Genomic DNA, 20,224 nt, shown 5'->3' with positions numbered 1-20,224 from the left:
GCAAGGGGAGAAGGAGCACAAGACAGGAATGGGGAAAGAACAAACGAATGTGGGTGCGCCGAGCATCCTTGAGGTCCTGTAGTGTTGGTCGCGCTTTCCCAAGAGGTCATAGAGCTGTAGTGTGGTGGCTCGGTGGTTGCTTCGAGCCGTGGCTCAGAGTGCCTGAGAGAGTGCCTAGCGCCTACCGTTGCAGGGTCTTTTTTGTTGATCACCACAGAGCCGCGGAGAAGGAAGGGGCGACGAGGCCAAGCCTGGGACCCACGGAAGGTAGGACACGCCGGTTGTCTTGGGGGCGTGTCTTACTGCCAACCTTCCTGCCCGCCAAGGGATGCGGCCGTCGTTCTGGCTATGCAACGGGCGGTGTTGCCCTGGCATGGTGCTGTGGACAGTGTTGTGGACAGTGCTCTGTGCCCGTCATTTGAGACTCCAGCAAAACACTCTTTTGGGGCACACTCTGCGCTCTTTGTGGTAACAGAGGACACTTTGGGGCGCAGGGGATACAAAGGACTGAGTCGGCACCTGTCTCATGTCGCGCGTGGTCTTTGTTGCGATGGGAGGTGGAGCGCCCCGGGCGCATTTGCACAGTGCGGAAGCACTTGTGTGCTGTGTTGCTCTCTAACTTGCAAGGCTACTATGCCGCGTTCCGTTGCTGCTCCCCCTTCGCGTATTCACAGATACGGGTGAATATTATTCTTTACATTAGATGGCAGAGATACGCCCTGTCCGGAGAGTGCCATTGTGTTGTCAATGTACGTCTGATTAAGAACATCCTCTTGCCCAGCCTTGACGTTTTACTACGATTGATTCGGCGTCTCCTTTGGGAAGCTCAGATACGTTCCTCTAGAACTCTGTCGAGCTTCCTTCGAGCTTACTTGAAGAAGTGGCGTGACGGTTGCAAGTCCTCTCAGATGCGTGTTGTTGTCATGACGTTCGTTTTCACATCGTAAAGGCAGTGCGGCGAACCAAAATATTGCACGGTGTGAACATGGGACCAGGAGACGCAGGGGACCCGCTAAAACCGGGGTACAGACGCCTTTTACGCGACAGGCACAGGTGGCGTCCCAACAGAGTCGCCTCTTCACAGCCTTCAGAACTCTCTCACTCTCTCACTTTGTCTTTTGTTGTCGTGGCTTACGACGTACTCAGGTACTCTTTTACGACATACTTTACAGAATGCTGCCAAGTCCAACCAAGCTCACAAGCTCGACCGATAACAAACGCGCCCGTCTTGACTGGTGCTGCGGATGTTTGTCTCCACGGATCGACGTCAGGTGCACATTGCACTTTTTGTCAAGGAGTTCCAGGGCCGTATCTGCACGTTAGCTAAAAGATGAGCTAGCGCACGGCTGCACTGGTCAGCCGTTTCGAGACACTAATATCTGTTCAACGACCACAATGACTTCGTTGGGCGTCTGCAGGGAGACGTCGCCTGCAGACACCCACCCTCTTTTTCCTTCCCTTTTTCTACGCCCTTTAGGGTGACGATAGTCGGCACTCGGATGAACCCAACGAGCCAACCTATTACGAAGAGGGAATGAAGCAAAGGTGAAGACGAAATATTCAGAGGGGCGGAGAAAGGGAAAAGCAATCCAAGAAGCAACAGGGCCAGGGCAACCAATCTTTGTTTTCGGAAGATGCGCAATCCGACTGTTATCATCTGTATCCCTGCTGGCTCTCTTCCGCCACGAGGAATCAAGGTGAAGATAACCGTCGCAGAGCCTGTAGGCGAAGGGGCACGGGGAAAGGGGCCACCACCCCCTGCACAAAGTGTATCATGATACCAGAAACGGGAGCTGTTCGCGCACAGACCGAAACGTTTTGTGCAGTTCTCTGCCCCGAGTTTTGACACCGAAACCTCAATCACTCCGCGATATAATTTGTCGGCCGCAGTAGAAAACGCTTATGTGCCGAACTTCCGCGTTGGGGGGGACACCTGCTGAGCCTTCTGCTAGTTTGCATTCTTTTCGAGCTTGCAGTTGGATGCCCTTCTTCCTCTGTATGTCGCTCACATCTTTTGCACTGCCACTTCCAGAAGGCGAATAGAAGGAAGTGGGGCCGAGGATAGCAGGACGTCGACGAAGCTTGCGAAGTATCCGAGCTGCCGTGGTGCGTTGCACAATGAAAGACAACTGGGGGCGACCAGAATCGATGTTCATGACGGGACAAAAAGGCTTGGCACAAAATTGTCTGGGGTGCGCTGTGGGGCGAACACGGCAGACAAAAGCGCCGGTGCAATACGAAATACGGGTGGAAGGAGCGACGGAGCGACAGGTTGCTGGACATCGACGTCGTTGCGGCCATTGAGCTTCATGTTTGGACGTCGAGCGTTAAAGACGAGATACTTTATCTATTTGCTTGCCCGCCGATGGTCGTATTTGGAAACCGAGACAGATTTACGCACCTCGTTGCCCAGCATCGAACTTCATAGACTCGCCCACCGGCATAATTCTTGTTTTTGGGCTGATTTGAGGCGTCGCTCAGTCCTTCAGTTACACCGTTTAATCCCACCCCGGCTTTTTCGAATGTGGCTTTGTCGAGGAGGTGATCCCGTTTTCCTACATTTCGGCTTGCTCGCACCTGTTCGGGTATCGGATTGCCCAGCTTCCTGAGCTCATTGGGAATCTGCCTGCACGTTGAACTGTTGTCACATTGCCCAGTTAGAGAGGCACAGCCATGTCGGTCTTCCTGAATCGTATGCTCCGTACTTACCCGACTACGTCGTATTGACCAATTTGATTTGCCCGGTTCAATCCCTAAAGATGCCGTGGAGGGCCAACTTCTCTCGTCATTGTTTCTTCCCAGACATTGCCCGACAAAAGCTCAGGCTCGACAGGATGCTGCTCGACCTGATCCTGCTCCCGACAGATCAACCGTCCCCCCTGGTCCAATTGAGTGCCGATCGTGGGGCTTGGCAGTCCATTTGAACCTCTTGTGGGACACAATTTGAGGTGCCTTGTGCAATTACTGTACCTTTGAGGCCTCAGGGGATTTTGGGTGGGAAGGATGGGACAGTGACGGCATTGTTTTGGTGCGCACTGTAATTACATTGTGCTACAGAGCACGTTTAACGCTCAGTACGCTAGCCAAGACGCCCAATACAGAAGTACCGCAGCAACAAGTAAATCCACTACAAAGTATGTAAGACAGGCCCCAAAAACTAAACTCTGGGGTATGAAGGTAAGATATGTCACAGTGATTCACAGCTCTCTAGCGGTCCGTTGTCAGCCTGCCGACTTTACCAGCCGGCCAGGCCAATAATGATCTTTTCATCTCAGTTTGTTGATCGAGTTTGCCTGCACAGCCTCGTCCAACTATGACCACCTGACTCCACTCAAATATGAATTCCGTTGCATCTCCGGTGCTTCACCTCGCAAATAGCCTGTCGTCCGTCGCGCTCCCGTGTGCCGGGCAGCCGAAGTACCGACGCCCGACTGGCCGGGGAATAGGAATGGGAACCAGCAAAAAAGGTTCGCGTGCAGGCGGACTTGAGCGGACAAGTTTGCAAACGTATCTGACGCAACTGCCAACGTGTAGCAAAGGCGGCGTCTTGGCTGACGTCGGGACAGCTTTTGGCGGTCCTCATCGACGAAAGGATCTGATCTTACGCGGTGATATTCTACTCTTCCGCCCAAATCTACACATGTCCATATGAAAGTCGTAAAGTTCTCAAATTGAGACTAGCTTCACGTTCATGGCACAACGATGTTCGACTAAATTTGGGATGCTGCCCAGTGAAGTCTCCTGCCCAAATGCCAAGTGAATCAATACAAGCCAATGAGGCTCATGGCGACTCTACTTTATCATGCCAGCTACCGTGCTATCGTGTGTGACCCATCGCGCTCGAGCTGCTGAAGACAAATTACACTGCGCGGCTGTTGTTGGTCCTCCCTGCTATTTGGGGGGCGGTCTCGTACGCGAGCATTGTCGCAGCATGGGGTTTAATCAAAGTTCCGCGATTTAAACAATCTGTATATCTGAATGTACAATCTATGATGACTCTATCGTTGCCTGGTCTATGTGTAAAATATTAGGTGTGCCAATTTTGCACATGTTTGTAACCCCCTTTTGCGAAGATTTGTGTTAGTTCTTCTCCACTTGTCTCTCAAGACTGCCCAGAACTCCGTCAACGCCTGTGCTTGATTAGACTCCAGACCTTGGCCGGCCAAAACCAGTCCTCAAGCTGGAAGCCTCTGCTTTCGTCGTCCTTGTACCGCAAACCCGGGTCAGAATTGCCACTGGCATTACCCTCGGGATGGAACGTCGTCTCCATCCCCGTCAGCTCCATCATCGACTCCCGCTGGTCGCGTCCGTCTTCGATCGATGCTGACCTCGATGCCAACGCGGATGCCGGAACCGGTCGTACACCGTGCGGGTACAGCGTGCTTGGGTGCCACACGAAAAACACGAGCATCACTGCCAGCATCAGCGACGCATCAAAAGCATACACTGGCCACTCGTGCACCTGCAGGAATCCGTCGGTGCCCATCGAAAACTCCACCACACGGTACAGGTTGCGCGCCAGCACCGCCAACGATGTGAGGTACAGCATGTAAAGACACGACTGCCAGGGGAGGTCCGTGTTGCGTCGCTCTCGGCTGGCGTGGAACCGCTTGTGGAACACCACGCAGCACACCATGAAGCCAATGAAGCCCAGCAACTGCAAGATCAACCCCGTCACGATGATGTAGCTGCCAATCTTCGCCGTCTTCGTCTTGGCCAACAGTCCACCGCCGTTGGACTGTACCGAAAAGAACGAAAAGTCAAGAAACACAAAGAGGCGCGTCGTCCACCGTGGCCGAATCAGCGAGAATTGCCCGCCGTGCACTGCCCGTACAATGCGCGAGTACACCATGTAGAGAGTCGCGGCAAAGAAGATGGGCGCCAGCAGCAAGAAGAGCGACTGCAGCAGGTACGGAGCAAGGGAGCCGGTAGCGTTGTATGCGCCGGCTCGACAGGCATAACCGATGACTTCGACTGAAATACAAATTAGGATTCGATGCAAGGTACACAGCTCGAGAAAAGGGGAAAGACAAACAAAAACCGCCAATGACAAACGGTGTGCAGAACCACATCTTCTTGGCTACCATCTTCCACAGATGGGCAAGCGTGACGACCAAAAAGACGCCCGTGAAGACTATCGACAGTGTGAGACTGGGAATGTACTTCCACAGATAAACGTCGTCCACGTATGGCTCGAGAGTCGGCATCGTGAGGGAAGAAAGAAATGGTAGTCGAAAGAGGAAAGTGGTGGGTATCTAATCGAGAAAAATGAACCGAGAAAAATTGAATCAAAGACGACGCGAGAAGAGGGTCCAAGTAAAGAGGTAAGGAGTGTAGAATTGAGGATAGTATCAAAAGACAACCGATGAATCTTAATCTGCAAGACGACGACGGCCGACCATAAATATCATCGCCAAGCCTCTGAGAGGGAGGCATTGTCCTTGCTTTGAGGAGGCATGGTTTGAAAAGTTCCGTGAATGCAACTGCGTAGGATGAATGTGAAGAACCAAAATAAACAGTCTGTACGAAAAGATTCGTACCAAGGTGAATACGCCGTATTTTTTTACGTCGTAGATCACGTCGGAGCGGTACAGAATACAGATAAAGACCCTCTCTCTCGTCGAGCTTATCCGATCGCCCTTACCGGATTGTTTGCTTTCTAGGCAACGACATAAAGTCTCGTCTCAGGCTACTCGAACGCGTATCCGAAGATTGCACTGCCCGGCGGCCGTTCTGCATACTTCCCGAGAACGCAATCTCACGATCCCTCTAAATGGCTAGATGGGTGCTTTTGTTGCGCGAGGCTCGGCCCCGTGTTAGTCGTGGAAGTGGGGCCATGCTGTCCGCCATGTGGAGTCCCCGTTAAGGGACCAAGGACTGGGGACCGTACACGCGTATTAGCTAATACGAGATGACGACAACGGTGGCCACTAGTAATGAGCTCCTTCCAACTTTTCACCTCTTTCCCGCAAGGCGACGGGAATACAACAAACAATGGGCGTGAAGGACCCACAGACCAGGGGCAAGTGTCCTTAACATTCGTGGAGGAGCCACAGGCCGACAGATGCCTGCCCAAAATGGCAACAGTCACGTACAGTGACATGACGATCCTTGGGCTATCTCTTCCAGTCTCTCATTCTTACCATTTTGCTCAGCGCACCGTCTCCCAATCAAACTCAACGTTAAGACACGTCTCTAATGTATGGGCGACGTCAGCTGTTCCAAAGCCCTAGACCAGACTGCCGAGAAAAAAGATGACCCGAACAGTCGAGCTGTCAACATTTGAGACACTCTCATTCGCATTATAAGGCCCCAAAATTAGCGACCATTTTCTACCACCATCCTATACCTCATCTCGTCTTTCCTCCCGTCCCGCGTATCACGTAAAACGCGTATTTGGTCCCAGTACGCCCAAAGAGAGCGAGATTGTGCCGTGTCTTACTTTGCAGCCTCACCCCCCCTCCTTTTCCTTCTCCTGTTTCGACTCCATCGCAGGCTTCCGTTTATCACCTTTTCGCCTGCTACGATATAACTCGCCGTCTGTGGAACGGAACGCCAACCTCGTTCCGTGCTTTCTACCCCCTCAATTAGCTTCTAGTCACGCAAGCGCACCCCCACGGCTATGCTTCGTCGGCGCCACAAGAAGTCGCGTGCTGGCTGCTTAGAATGGTAGGTCCTTCTCCATCTCCCTCTGACGGCGGGATGGTTATGTGGCGGCCTCTCGTTTCCGTCTCTCCCATACTTCCTTTTTGCATTACTAACGAACGCAAAATATAGCAAGCGTCGACATGTCAAGGTGAGGGAAGCAGGCTCTCAGACCCCGTTATGGGGATGAACCCCTAGTCCGTATAGTCTCGATCGAGACGGCACGTCCAGTCAGATGCGGTTTGTGCAGGAAATAAGATTATGCATCACAGGGGATGACGTGGCATTTGTTATTGTTTTATTACTTTATTGGTGATTATAAGCGTGTGGCATGGATCACTAACAGAAAGACGGCCAGTGTGACGAACGCCGTCCTGTTTGCTCGCTCTGCAGTGTGTCCGAACGAGCGTGCACGTTCCCCACACTCCCTCCATCTGTATCCGAACAGGCGTCTGCAGACACTTCCCTGAATGCCTCCCAGGGCACATCGCCTCCGCCAAGCGCGTCTGCTGCCTCGAGTGCACCAACGTCGGTTGTTACGCCTGCACTCCCCGTGTTCCCTTCTCAGTCCACGGGCAGTCCCAACGCCAGCGGAGACGGCGGCGACCCGCTTCTCCTCATCGACGATGTCGATGGGGCAATCAACGTCAGCCATGCCGAGCTCATCGTGCACCTCATGACTAATGAAGACATCCAGAGCTTGGCTGCGAATCCCAACAGCCTGTCGAGCGGCATGGTTCTCGGTCTTCGCGCTGGGATCCGCACGCCGTATCTTCTGTATGCCATGCTTGCTTTCTCGGCGCGGCATCTCGCCTACCTGGCGAACAACGGCAGCGACATCAAACGCACCACGCCGCCCCAGTCTCAGTCGTGGCATACTCAACAGCAGGGGACGCCAGAGCAGGCCTCCCAGCCCTCGGTGCCGTCATCTGTTCCGTGGAAACCGTCCCAACCGTTGGTGTCGACGAACCCATCTTCGCTATCGTTGCCCTCCTCGTCGTCGCCCTCATCGATGTCTTCTCCGTCACTAAGCACAGCAGCCTCGCCTATGCCGCCACCGTCACAGTACTCCCTACCGTCGTCGCTGCCGCCGCTCTCGTTCTCGTCGACGCCCCCCTACGTGACCCAGTCGCCTGCCGCTGCCGCCCGCTATAAGCGTCAGTCCGTCCTCCTGCAAACCCGCGCCATCTCGCTTTTCAACACCGCCTGGCGCGCTAGTCATGGCGTCTTCGACCGCTCCAACTGCGTGCCCATGCTTCTCTTCTCGTCCATCCTAGGCCACCACCTGTTTGCCGACTCCCTCGCCAGCCGCCACAACTCTCTGGACAAATTTCTCGAGGACTATGTTCAGTGCGCCCAGCTACAGCAGGGTGTTTCCGCCATTGCCATGACCACCTGGCCGCTCTTGCTACAGTCTGAATTTGCGCCCATCCTGCAGTGGAGTGCTCGCTTCACAAGCCGCAAGGGCCGTGGAAACGACTGCGCGCAGCTGCTGACACTCGTCAACAGAGCCCCCGAAGACCAGCTCAGCGCGTCCGCAAAGAATGCTTGCCACTTGGCAATCCGGTTACTCCAGGTTGGCTTCGACGTGCTGTACCTACCGGCACCCAAGAGCCCAAAAACCTCATCCACACACACTACCAGCGAAAACGGCAGTGCCGATGCCGACACCATGGATGTAGATGATACGGCAGAACGTCCGGTCGGCAAAGGTGCCGAAAATGCCGACAGTCACGACGACGATGATGAAGAAGAATCGGATGAAGACAAGAACGAGCACTTATACCGCCACAAAATGATTTTGCTTTGGGCGCTGCTTATGCCCAAGGAATTTTCCGACCTGCTGGCGGCCAAGAACCCCGAGTCCCTCGTCATCTTGGCCTACTACGCTTGTCTTCTCAATCACGGCCGCCACCTGTGGCAGGTTGGTGACGCTGGTGAGTACATTATGGGCCTCATCAACGACTATATGGACCCCGTCTGGGACGAGTGGCTAGAGGAGCCAAGGCGCCGCTTGGCAACGGATGTTGTGCAAAGGCCGACGCCGTGAATCAGAGAGTAATCCCTAGTTTTGTGCCTTAATATATGCTTATAGAATATGATTAAAACATTTCCCCCCCCCCATAGCATACCGAAATGTTCACTAATCTCTGGTTGACTTCACTCTGCACCGTCTTTCCTGCATGTTAAAGGTTAGATTAGTGGCGTGAGGCCTCGTTAATTTACGGCACCCTTTGAGATTTATATATTGAACTAAGACGGTAAGGTTTTAACTTAATAGGCAAGATGGCCGAGTTGGTTATGGCGTAGGATTAAGGTTCCTATGGAGCAATCCGCGTGGGTTCAAGTCCCACTCTTGTCATTGTTTTTTTTTTCTTTTCGATTAGCGTTTATAATAACTTTTTTTTGGTTTTATTTCTGTTCTATTTTTTAATTTTTATTTTCTTGAAAAAAAGAGGAAGTTTAAGGAATCCAATCTTTAATCGATATCTCTAAAGTAAAACGTAGATTTTTAAAAGACTAAAAAAATTAATGACAAGAGTGGGACTTGAACCCACGCGGATTGCTCCATAGGAACCTTAATCCTACGCCATAACCAACTCGGCCATCTTGCCTCGATCTTTGCTGGGAACGCCAAGTATCACGAGTTATACGGACAACAAGGTATGTCAGCTATCATTGCCGATATGACCAAGAAGACGATGGCAAAGACGAGAGCCACTGCTCGTATATCCTCAAGCTGCTGTATTTTCGATTATCTTCGATATGTGTGACTCCCAGGCATCCACTGTTGCCTAGCGAGAGGCATCGCATGCTTGCCGCCAATACCACCGTAAAGCCCTCAGTGCGACATACAGAAAGGTCTCTTGGCGCCCACGAGTCTTGACGACAGGGGGGTGGCGGCGTGAAGAAAACGAAAGCATAACGAGCAAAGACCTGCTATGCACCTGGCAATGCCTGAAGGCACTCAACCAGATTTTGCGTTATGGCAAGGACGTGAACCATACAGGCTTTTGCCGATTAGGCTCCGAGAAGCCGATGCGACAGCTCTCGGGTAGGTGCTGCCTTGCACATAAAGTGAGCTTCTCTAAGACTCCAGTGGAAGGCTGTCGGCCGCCGTTTATCCCCCAACATACATTCCCATTCTTCGCTCTCGTACTTTTTCGTTGGACAGTTCAGCCGCGCAAAATGCCGCCCAAGACCGAAAGCGAGATGGCCGAGCGCCGTACGCGCTACCTGGAGGCGGTCCCCGAGGACCGTGACAACCAGGTCGCCAAGCTCCTCCAGACCTACAGTCACATCCCCGCCGACCAAGTTACGCCGCATCTCCACGCCATACGCGACCGTGCATGGGCCGTATTTCCGTATACGTGCATCGGTTCCTGGCGTTTCCTGGACCTCTACTTCACCAAGTTGCCTGTGTATGCATCCGTCGTGGAGCGGCTCCGGGACGGTGGCGACCGCTTGCTCGATGCAGGCTGCTGTTTTGGTTACATGCTGCGCCAGCTGGCGGCCGACGGTGCCCCGACGGCCAACCTCGTCGGCTCGGACCTCGAGCAGCTGTTTATCGATCTCGGGTTCGATCTGTTCCGTGACCGCGACACATTCAAAGGCACCTTCGTCGCGGCCGACATGCTTGAGGATGATGAGGCAGGCGCAGGCCAAAAGGAGCTAGCCGCCCTTGACGGCACTCTTGACATGGTCCACGCCGCCAGCTTCTTCCACATGTTCAGCTGGGAGGACCAGGTACGACTGGGCGAGCGCGTGGTGCGCTTCTTCCGGCCTGCGGACAAGACCAAGGCGACCAACTCGGGTCGTCCACGGCTGTTGTTTGGGCGACAGGTCGGCAACATTGCGCCCGTCGACCGTGCTACACTGGCAGCGCGCGGCGAGTACAGGTTCCACCACAACCCGGCGACGCTACAGCAGCTGTGGGACGAGATCGGCGAGCGCACCAAGACCAAGTGGCGTGTGGAGGCGGAACTTGTTCCGGAGGCGCGGCCTGAGAAGCGGCAGCCGGCGACGGATGGGGCCAAGAAAAAGGAGGACCACTACATGATCCGTTTTGCCATTTACCAGGAGGAATACTAAGTGGTAGGGGAGGAGAGCAGGTGCGTTGAACGGACGGAGAGGGCTCGCAGAAGCTCGTACAGGGCTCAAAACGAGACAGAAATTTGTGCACAGTGTTAAAGTACCACTTACCGGTTTCTCAACCCTCCACAGAGCCCAGCTGTAAAAATCGTTCAGGAGTTTGCAATAAAACAAAAAGAAAAGATAAAAACGTATCGATAACTGGCAATCGATGGAGCACAGATTGAGAGGTGCAACACTTTGCGACGCAAAACACGGCCAAGCTGGGTCTGACCACACGTTGAAACTTGGCAGTCTCGGCACGTCCGTCGTGAAACCATCCAACCCTATCTCTGCTTCCATCCTGCGATGATTGAAAAGGTCAATTCTTTCTGGGTATTTCTTTTTCCAAAACCTTTACCAAGTACGGTGGTTCCGAACACAGCCGTTTCATCAACTGCGAAACAAAGACCTGTAGCCCTCCGACAGTGGCAATTGCGCTGTACTTGGGAAGTTTAGTATACCCCTTACCCACAGACGTCCAACTCCAAAGTGCTTACGAGCCATGATCATGAACCACTCGCCCAATCATCTGATATCAGTGGCCGATGCCTCGTCCCATCTTTCTTCGCAGGACAATCTTGTCTACTGTTGCTTGAGTTGATTAATAGAAGTCGCCACGCTGGTTTGTCTCAGTGCGGTACGTCGCTGGGCGTAAGGAAAGCATAGTCTGACAGTTTGTAAGAGAGACCAAGAGCGACACAAGGCCAAGTAAATAAATAAAGTAGCCAAGAGAGCGACAAGAGTCGAATTTGTGGGGACGGAACAAGAAGACACAGAGTTTCCTAAGACGGCAAGATGCCCCCTTAGACTGCTCTTGCCATTCGCGTGCCTACCCTTGTTGGGGCTTTCGGTTTTGGACTTTTCCTTCTCCCAACTTTATAAAGTAAAACAAAAGCAAAAGAGACTGAGGAGTCCAACAATGATGCCCGAGATAAGAACAAAAACAGGAGCAGGCCTTCGGCCACTTTGGCTGTTGCTACTTCTCGCGACCGCACATCCGGGCGACACAGTTGATACACCGGCAGCTGGCTTTCGATATGATCACCATGTGGACCCTTTGCTGGCTTTCTGTCCACGATTGGTACTGAATCAAAGCGGCCTCGTCACACCAGTTGACACCTCTGTGTGTCTCACGCCGTCACTGCCGGTGTCTTCGCCACCTTCATCATCCACGTCGTCCTCGTCATGTGCGTCATCTGCAGCATCCAGGTCTACAGAGTCGACACCGCTATTGAACAACAGCCGTGCACTCCGACAGGAGACGAACAAAGAGGAACAACCCCAGGACGGTCAGTCTCAATATCACCAGACTGGCCAAATTGACCAGATTCCTGCAGCTCTCGGTCATGACGGCGGTACCACACAGGCCGCTGGCTTGGTGGTTCCAGCGCCGTGGGTCAGAGGCAACTGCCGACGGGGCAATCTACCAGAGAAGCAAATGGCCAAAGACACAATAACAGGAGAAGACGATGCCGAGTACTGCGTCTACACACACCCATCGTTTAACCATGGAATGGGTCTCTCGGTCATCACCACCGCGAGCAGGCTCGGCGCCATGGCCACTCGGCCTGTGTTTGGGGGACGCGGAGAAACGCTTCCTGCAAGCAAGGGGCCGCCGCCCAACGGCGCAGACTGGCCACCCGACGGCGATTCTGTCACTGTGCCCGCCTGGAGTGAGAAGAACGTGCCAGGCAAGGACGTAGGCCTCGTGGCCACCCGGGCCATCCGCCGTGGCGAACGTATCATGGCACGTACGCCTGCTGTCATGATTGACGGAGCCGCGATAGATGCACTGCCAGTCGCTCCATTTGCAAGTCTACTTCAGGGTGCCGCCTCTGGCCTTCCAGAACCGCATCGCGCGCAGTTCTTCAACCTGTCTACGAACTCCGGCTTCGATGTGCAAGACGCAAACGAGAACGAGGCCTACCAGATCTTTGTGACCAATGCATTTCGAACGGGCATTGCCGACGGCGAGCCGGATCTGCACACTGTGTTCCGTGATGGTAAATGTCACTCTTTGTTTCTTCTGTTTGACCTTGTTCGTCGCACAGCACACAATGACTAACACAGCATACAACGGCACAGTGTCGCGCCTCAATCACGCGTGCCAGCCCAACTGTGCCTACTTCTTCGACCCGGTTACTCTGTCACACAGCGTTTATGCTGTCGTCGACATCATGCAGGGCGAGGAGCTGACCGTCGCCTACATCGATCCGATACAGGTGCGGGCCGACCGTCAGACCAAACTTCACCGCCATTGGGGATTCGGCTGCACATGTGCGAGATGTACGTTGCCGCCGCACCGCTTGGCCGAGTCCGACGACCGCGTCCGCTCTATCCAGACTCTATTGACTTCCCTGGACAACTACAGTTTACTGATGCCGGATGGTGTGAGCGCCAACGTCGCCAACGTGACGGTGGGCCCGTCGGCCGGCGAGCTGCTGGTTCTATTGTTTGAGCTTGAGGGTCTACATGGCCGCATGCACGAAGCCGAGTACCGTTTGGCCCTCGAATGGAACGGTGTCGGCGATGCCCTGCGCGCCACGCAAGCTGCTCGCCGCTGCCTCGACCATGGTCTGCTGGTGCGCGGGGCCAAACAGGTCTTTTTGACCAACATGCGGGATCTGGTCACCGACCCGACTGCCCATTGGAGCTGGAAATTTCGACTGGGAAAGGAAGCCGCTACAAAAGAGGAGGAGTAGGGGGGAAGAAAAAGAGAAAAGGACGTCAATGAACGGGAGACGGCAACAAGGACGCAATGGTATGGGTTTGCTCGAGAGAAGCGAGACCATATATTGTGACGTTGCTCGACTTGAACACGAGGTTGGCCAGGATGTGCCTCAAATCACACTCCCCATGCGTACAATTCTGGCTCAAAAATGTGGCCGAAATTTTGTCTCGCGTTATCTTCTGTCTCGGTTTATCTTCCAATTTGTATCTTACAAACAGTGTTGGGTGGCTCCCTCTGCGTTTGTGGCTGTGGTTTCAGTGTTGCCAATTCCATATGTGCATATCTCGGTTCGAGTCTTTCGTACAAATACATACGGTTTTATTCTGATTCTACTTTGTTTCTCTTCCTGAAAATTCTCACCTTAAAGCTTCTGTATTTTATAATTTTGCGCCAGTTAGTTTTGATTCTCCATCTTCTTCTCCTCGACTTCCTTTGCCTCTGCTCAATTTTAGTATTGTGACACAAGTTGATCCATGAATACTTTGTCAAAAAGAGCACACAAACTAATCTAGGTGACGGAAAAGCGTCTCCAGCAGCGCAATGAACACAGGAAAAGGATCAAGGAACACCAGGAGCCCTGGTGACACAATGACAAGGCATAATAGGGCACAATATTGGCATTTGAACACACAAACACAAACGAGGCGCGTTACCTCTCTCTGGTGGTGCCAAATTTCGGTAGTCTGCATGTCTTTGTTTATGCTGCTCTTGTCCTGCCCTCTTTCTACTCTGATTCTCTGCTGCATCTCTTTTCTGTGCCAGATGACGAGTCGAGCGCGACTTGTCACCAAATTACAAGGCGCTTTCCAGTGGCTGGTCCGCTACAGGGAAGGGCAAGGGCGCCAATATAAAACCAGGTTACAGGCAGACAAAAGCAGGAGTATGTCCGCACCCAGATTACTGGTTTCACAATAAGTGATTCGTGAACGTAGACAAGGTAACCTGCATCTATTCTTGTTTTTCTCCTTGGGAAGCTTGAGATACGGTGGGAGGCACTCCGACGGGTAACAAAATCACTGTGGGGCAGACTGAGAGAAGTTCAAGACAAGGTAAACGTTTCTTTGCAAAGATCAAAGCCCAAAACAGTGGACATTAAAAAAACATGCCCGAACTCTTACAACAGCACGCCAAGGTACAACAACATAAGAGGCACTCACTAAAGCAACCATTCTCTCTCTCTTTTTATGTCCTCTTCGTTGCGTCTTTATTTGGTCACAGATTCTGTCCCTGGATCGTCATTTGATCCGTCTTTCCCTGACTGTTCTACCGTCTCTGTGGTTACCTATACACAGTGACCACTTGTGCCTACCGTCCCTCTCCTAGCTGATATATAAAGAGGGTGAGCCCAGCATCTTACAAGCGAGAGAGCTTACCTTTCTTGTCCTTCACCACCTCTTCCAAGTCGCTCTTTTACTTTCGCCGCTTCTCCTTGTCCTTCTCTATATCCAACATGCTTCTCCCTTCCGCCACTCGCTGAAGTTCGTTCACTCTACACTCTCATATCCGTGCTTGCACATAATTTTTAATTATAATTCCCAGTGGAGAGTCACCTAAAGAATATACATATATATATATATATATATCAACACCAAAACTGTCAAAGCCATGAAATCTGTTCTCATGATGGCCCTGGGCCTGATGGCCATAACAGTCAATGGCCAGTCGTATGCCTACTCGGAGACGTAAGTTTTACTCTCTCGACGTACTGTACTTGTCGGATTCAGCCACTCACATTCGTTTAGCTCCCAGTACGGCGTCCAGCCTACGCCTCCATCGTCGACTTCGGCCGCCGGCCCGACCCTGACAAGCAGCTACAGTTACACGGCCCACCCCTACCCGACAGTTCTGCCGTCTACTTTGCCCCCGTTGTCATCGGTTACCTACTCTGAGACGCAGTCGGTGCGGCCGGTGCAGTCTACCTTGGAGTCCCACCAGACGTCGTCATCCACATATCTGCCGCCGCCGCCGACGTCCTCAACGACCTCTAAGTCGTTGACCTCATCCTCTGTGTGGCAGCCCCCTCCGTATGGCTCCGTCGGCACGTCTGCACTTTCGTCGGTGCCTGGTTCGGTGTCTTCGTCGGCCCAGGCCACTTACGGCACCAGCCCGCCGCCTGTGTACTCCACCAATTGTGTGCATTCGTCGTACGCCTGGAACACTACTACCGCGGCTAGAAGTGTTGCCAGTAGCGTCACAGGCAGCACCACCACCACAACGGACTGCCCGCCGACCTCTGTCACCTCGACGGGGAGTATCATTGACAACACGACACTGCCTCCCTATGGCGGCAGTGGCGGTGGCAACAGAAACGGCGATGGTGCCGAAACATCGTCTTCCAGCCCCGTATTCTCCGGTCAGGCCACAGGCGCCAACCGCAGCTCTGCCATGGCGATCCTACTCATGGCCCTGGCCTATGGTGCTTCTTTCTTGATGTGAGGGAAGGAGAGTTGTGAGTATGGACGGAGGAAGGGTTTCAACTCAGCAAGGTTTCTGATATGGACTTCATAGTCCGTTTTGGTCTTTTTCTCTTCTGTCCCGTTCGTCTTCGCTCTTTTTGCGTCCCTGCAGTTTTCACTCCCTCCTATTCAAAATTCAAAACCCCGAACTCTCTGTCTCTTTGTCCAATAGCGGTAGTTATCACAAAGAATTAACAATGCAGTAATACTGTACTACAGGTGTTCAACTTAATGGCGTTTGTTATCCGTTGAAATGTAGTTAACAAGATGCAAGCTACGTTCGTAGAACAGGAGTGTATGGTCGCGACGTGATCTTGAAGACAGGAGGTCAAGTGGGAGTAAATAACTGGCTTTGTACCTGTACACCGAAATAGTGAGTAGTAGTACTTCACGGTGCCCAACCAATCTAAATCGGTCCTCCAAATCGCGTCTTCAGTCGCGTCTTTTTGCAAGTCACCTGTCTAACCGACGACGTCTCAATTGACAGTATCGCCCGACCTCATCACAACACGCAACAAGGCCAGGCGATGTAGTCCTTCAGCCATGCAGTCATCCAAACGTGAAGTTTTTGACTCGGACGACGACGGCGACAACCTGAGCCCACTAAGTATTCCGCTGGCTAGTCCGCAGTTGTCACCGCGTCCTTTTTTGCCGTTTGCGACAACGGTGACAACGGCGACGGCCGCAACGCCAAATTTGCCGGATACGAGCACCTCGACAGACCCCTCCTTCTTTCGCGATGTCTACGAGGAGCAGCAGCGGGCTATCGGAGCGCAATTGGCGCCACAGCACGCCGATCTTGGCGACAACCACAGTCGTGGCTCCACTGTGAGCGTGTCTGTTGACAAAGGTGGCCGTGATCCTTGGGCGGTGCCCAGCAGCCCGATCGAAGTCGCCGGTCAGCAGCGCGGATCCTACCTGAAGCGGAAACGGGAAGAGGGTGACCGACGACAACAACAACCACATCAACAGGCCAAGAGGCAAAAGAATGTCTCGGTTGTCGTGCAGCTCGACGACCTCAGCAGCGGCCACGCGTCGGAGGCGGCAAAGACCAAGAAGCAGAAGACGGCAGACGAGACTAATATCGAAGGCAACACAGTCGTCGAGACCATTTCCATTCCCCTCGAGCCCTTGACTCCAAGCCGCTTGCACCAGTATCCACGACTGCTCAGCAGCAGCATCGACGACGACGCCCTCGCCGCGGCACACGACCCATCTTTGCCGAGGCAGCATGGCCTCGACCTTGGTCTGGAGACTGCGGGTCCTGCTGTTGGGGCTGCGACTCACAAAGACCCCTGTGAGAATCGTTTGCCACAGCCCGAGGACGGCACACAAAGTACGATTGCATTCACGACACCGAGCCTGTATAATTCCTCGGGGCGGCGTGTTCCCGGTAGCAGCAATAATATTACCGGCAACTCCATCTTGAGGCAGATTAAAAGCAGCATGGGTCATGATGGGGATGTTGTCCTAGAGGAGGTTGCAGCAGTCGCCACACAAAATGCAACGCCGTTGAGGCGGGCCCGCAGAACAGCCGATCTGGCGCAGGTATGGTTTTTTTTCCCTCTTCAGATCCAAAGATTGCTCTTTTGGCTAACGAATTACCTGTACCAGATCATGTCTTCTCCCGATATTATTGCAGAACAAGGCGTACGAGAGCCACGACAACGCAACAGCCCGTTACTTCAAGAGGACGACGAACGCGAGGATGACGAAGAAGGTGGTGTTGATTGGGGGGAACCAAATGCACAAAATACGACAAATTCAATACGGGGGCAGCCAATGCAGCCGCAAAGCTCTGTTGCGGACGAGCTGTCTATTAGCCTTGATGTTCCTGCACAGAGCGAGGCTGTTCATGAGTTCGATGCGTCGTACGACTCGTTAAAGGAGATGAGACTCGTGAAAACGAAGACAAAGAAAAAGAGCCCCAAAAAGAAGCCTCTCAAGAAAAAGGCCGTTTTTATTGCGGCATCGGACGATGAAGACGAAGACGTCGTTGTGACCCCGCCACCAGCCGACAGTGAAAACGACTTCTCTGACGGCCATGTCAAGAGCAAAGCACCAGGAAAGCGCAAAAGAGGACCTAAGAAAAGAATGGAAAAGGCGTCGGTTGAGCGGCAAGTGGAACCCGTTCAACCAAAGCCCAACAGCACCAAACGGCCACGAGGTCGACCAAAACGGCAAAAGGCGCCCCTGCCAGAAGAGGAGACCGACGAGGACATTCTGGTCCAGAGCATTGTGGAGGACGAGATGGCCTACGAGTCCGAACAGCCCCAGACGGACGCAAACATGGCCGCGCCGGACTCGGAATCCGACGGCGAAGCCGACCTGGAACCACCTACACCTGTCAAGGCAAAAGGCAAAAAGGGGAAGGCAGGCAAAAAAGCTGTCGCAAAGGACAAAAAGGAGAGCAAGGCCGGCCGAGGACGCAGGGCCGCAAGGGTGGACGTTCAGCACACAATCAGCCAAGAGGCAGTGGACGAAAAGCCGGTTCTTGGTCAGACCAGTGGCAACACGTCCGCGACCAGCTCTGTGAAGGCAGAGGCGGTCGATGCAGGGGGCGACCTAAAAGATCAAAAGACAGCGGTTGCTGTCAAAGAGGAGGAGCCACCTCTTCGAAATACGCCTGCACCGGAGCGGGGATTGCTCAGCACTGGGCTCAACACCACTGCCAGCCAGGGGCGAGTGCCGTACCGAGTTGGCCTCAGCAAGAAGTTTAGGATTGCGCCGCTCCTCAAGATGATACGAAAGTGATGTGACTGTTTGGAACCAGATCCGAGTGGGCATTTTTGGGAAACAATCGGGGCAGGAGAGAACGACGGCGTTTTTACAAATATGGCAGTGTTTTACCGGGGGTTGCATGCTGTTACACGATCTTATACCATATCCTTTTTTGTTTTCTCTTCTTGCCTTCTATTCAAGATACTTTGGAATCGGCGGTTCTTTTCCATTTCCAGAAATCCAGCGGGTTCTGTTATGCTTAACCTAGCGCTCCCAACATTGGACTGCGACCGAGACCATTTTTATTTACAACAATCCCTAAACACCTTTCCCATGCGTTCGGTTGTTGTTGCTTCCATGGCGCGTCGTCATCCTTTGTCTCTATGTGACGTTGCCCCTTGAAAGGGAAGGGGGCAAATAAAACAATCAAAATACGCAAAGGACTGTAAACTCGGCTTCTAGTACAACTCGGAATATCGGCGCCGGCTAAGATCGTGCCCCTGTTCCGTCCAATGTACGACATATATGTTTGCGTAATACCGTTCTGGGCGCAGCGGTCTTGTTTCGTTTCTTCTTAATGGCGTGCATATGCCCAAGCCGCCTTGGAGGAGCATTGGAAAGCAAGACAGCAGTGTTATAAACCAAATAATAATTTCTGCTAAAGAATGGGGGTACTATTCCTTCAATATGGTTAAAGAACGCTTCGACACAATATGCATAGAAGTGAGGCACAATTGTCATCCGAGAACAGGATCCAGCCGTCGGTTAAAAAATACCAAAAAAAACCATTAGTGAGAAGGATGCTAGGTGACAAAACAACAAAAGAAGATCCAAAGCGTACTGAATTAATTAGCTTTGGAATAAAAGTAGCTCGACTCCGAATAGCCACCTGTACTTCCCCTGCATTTCAATTTATCTCAGCGATCTCGTACTCACATCTGCCGGTAACTGGCAGACTCACTTAGTTTCCTTCTCACTCGGCATGGGGAAATCATTTTCTACTCTCTACACAGCTGGTATTCCTCGCCCCTTACGAGTTCCGCAGGGATGATCCACTGGTACAGAAGTGGAAGCGGAAGAACACATAACTCTCCAGTATCGCGCCCTCTGTTTTGAGAGGACATAGTAATCGTACCTTTGACAGGACCTTGGGCAATTGAGTCGGCCCCCGCATAGTCTCTTCGTCCCGTTTCCTTGATAGAACGCAAAGATACCTTACGTTTTGTTCTGTCTGGGTGTTCACCTCGCCTAAACCTTTCACATCTTGTTTTGCTTTCATCCGAAGTATATTTCCCCGGTAGAAATTGGCGCCTAGGAAAGTTATATTGACAGAGAAGACAAACTGTGGGAAAACGAGAGGACAAATATAGTTTGGGCAGAACCATCCAGTCAATGCGTATATATACGATTTCCCTCGCGTCTGTCTGTCGCAAGAGAACTGCAGTCGAGTCTCTTTGCATCCTGTCGCCTCGTACTCATTTCTGTTTCTTGACCAACCGTACTGCTCTAGCCCCCTTCTTTGCTATCTTGACAACCC

General features: G+C 52.7%; 6 protein-coding genes and 2 non-coding genes across 8 annotated transcripts; 6 read left to right on the top strand and 2 right to left on the bottom strand.

Moving 5' to 3' along the window:
* Positions 1 to 4,123: 4,123 nt before the first annotated feature.
* On the bottom strand, positions 4,124 to 5,207 carry SPSK_01206 (RTA1 like protein; the record flags this gene model as incomplete). The annotated part of the gene is made up of 2 exons (XM_016728137.1): positions 4,124 to 4,974; positions 5,036 to 5,207. 2 exons carry the CDS (start codon positions 5,205 to 5,207, stop codon positions 4,124 to 4,126), a joined length of 1,023 nt encoding a protein of 340 aa, XP_016583952.1.
* Positions 5,208 to 6,920: 1,713 nt separating this feature from the next.
* Positions 6,921 to 8,695, top strand: SPSK_01107 (uncharacterized protein; the record flags this gene model as incomplete). The annotated part of the gene is made up of 2 exons (XM_016728038.1): positions 6,921 to 7,037; positions 7,094 to 8,695. The coding sequence occupies 2 exons, from the start codon at positions 6,921 to 6,923 to the stop codon at positions 8,693 to 8,695; spliced, it is 1,719 nt and encodes a 572-aa protein (XP_016583951.1).
* A 230-nt stretch (positions 8,696 to 8,925) lies between these two features.
* SPSK_11295 lies at positions 8,926 to 9,007 on the top strand. Its single transcript has one exon. It is a non-coding gene; the product is annotated as a tRNA-Leu (tRNA).
* A 171-nt stretch (positions 9,008 to 9,178) lies between these two features.
* On the bottom strand, positions 9,179 to 9,260 carry SPSK_11292. Its single transcript has one exon. It is a non-coding gene; the product is annotated as a tRNA-Leu (tRNA).
* A 574-nt stretch (positions 9,261 to 9,834) lies between these two features.
* Positions 9,835 to 10,737, top strand: SPSK_01237 (uncharacterized protein; the record flags this gene model as incomplete). Its single annotated transcript, XM_016728168.1, has 1 exon — positions 9,835 to 10,737. The coding sequence occupies one exon, from the start codon at positions 9,835 to 9,837 to the stop codon at positions 10,735 to 10,737; it is 903 nt and encodes a 300-aa protein (XP_016583950.1).
* A 961-nt stretch (positions 10,738 to 11,698) lies between these two features.
* SPSK_01106 (Mcg1p) lies at positions 11,699 to 13,481 on the top strand (the record flags this gene model as incomplete). Its single annotated transcript, XM_016728037.1, has 2 exons — positions 11,699 to 12,782; positions 12,850 to 13,481. 2 exons carry the CDS (start codon positions 11,699 to 11,701, stop codon positions 13,479 to 13,481), a joined length of 1,716 nt encoding a protein of 571 aa, XP_016583949.1.
* Positions 13,482 to 15,115: 1,634 nt separating this feature from the next.
* On the top strand, positions 15,116 to 15,946 carry SPSK_01243 (uncharacterized protein; the record flags this gene model as incomplete). Its single annotated transcript, XM_016728174.1, has 2 exons — positions 15,116 to 15,192; positions 15,253 to 15,946. 2 exons carry the CDS (start codon positions 15,116 to 15,118, stop codon positions 15,944 to 15,946), a joined length of 771 nt encoding a protein of 256 aa, XP_016583948.1.
* A 563-nt stretch (positions 15,947 to 16,509) lies between these two features.
* SPSK_01052 (uncharacterized protein) lies at positions 16,510 to 18,720 on the top strand (the record flags this gene model as incomplete). Its single annotated transcript, XM_016727983.1, has 2 exons — positions 16,510 to 17,514; positions 17,581 to 18,720. The coding sequence occupies 2 exons, from the start codon at positions 16,510 to 16,512 to the stop codon at positions 18,718 to 18,720; spliced, it is 2,145 nt and encodes a 714-aa protein (XP_016583947.1).
* Between the last annotated feature and the right edge of the window lie 1,504 nt (positions 18,721 to 20,224).

Source organism: Sporothrix schenckii, assembly GCF_000961545.1.
Source record: "Sporothrix schenckii 1099-18 chromosome Unknown Cont48, whole genome shotgun sequence".
Lineage (NCBI taxonomy): Eukaryota > Fungi > Ascomycota > Sordariomycetes > Ophiostomatales > Ophiostomataceae > Sporothrix > Sporothrix schenckii.
This window is presented reverse-complemented; position numbering and strand designations above follow the sequence as displayed.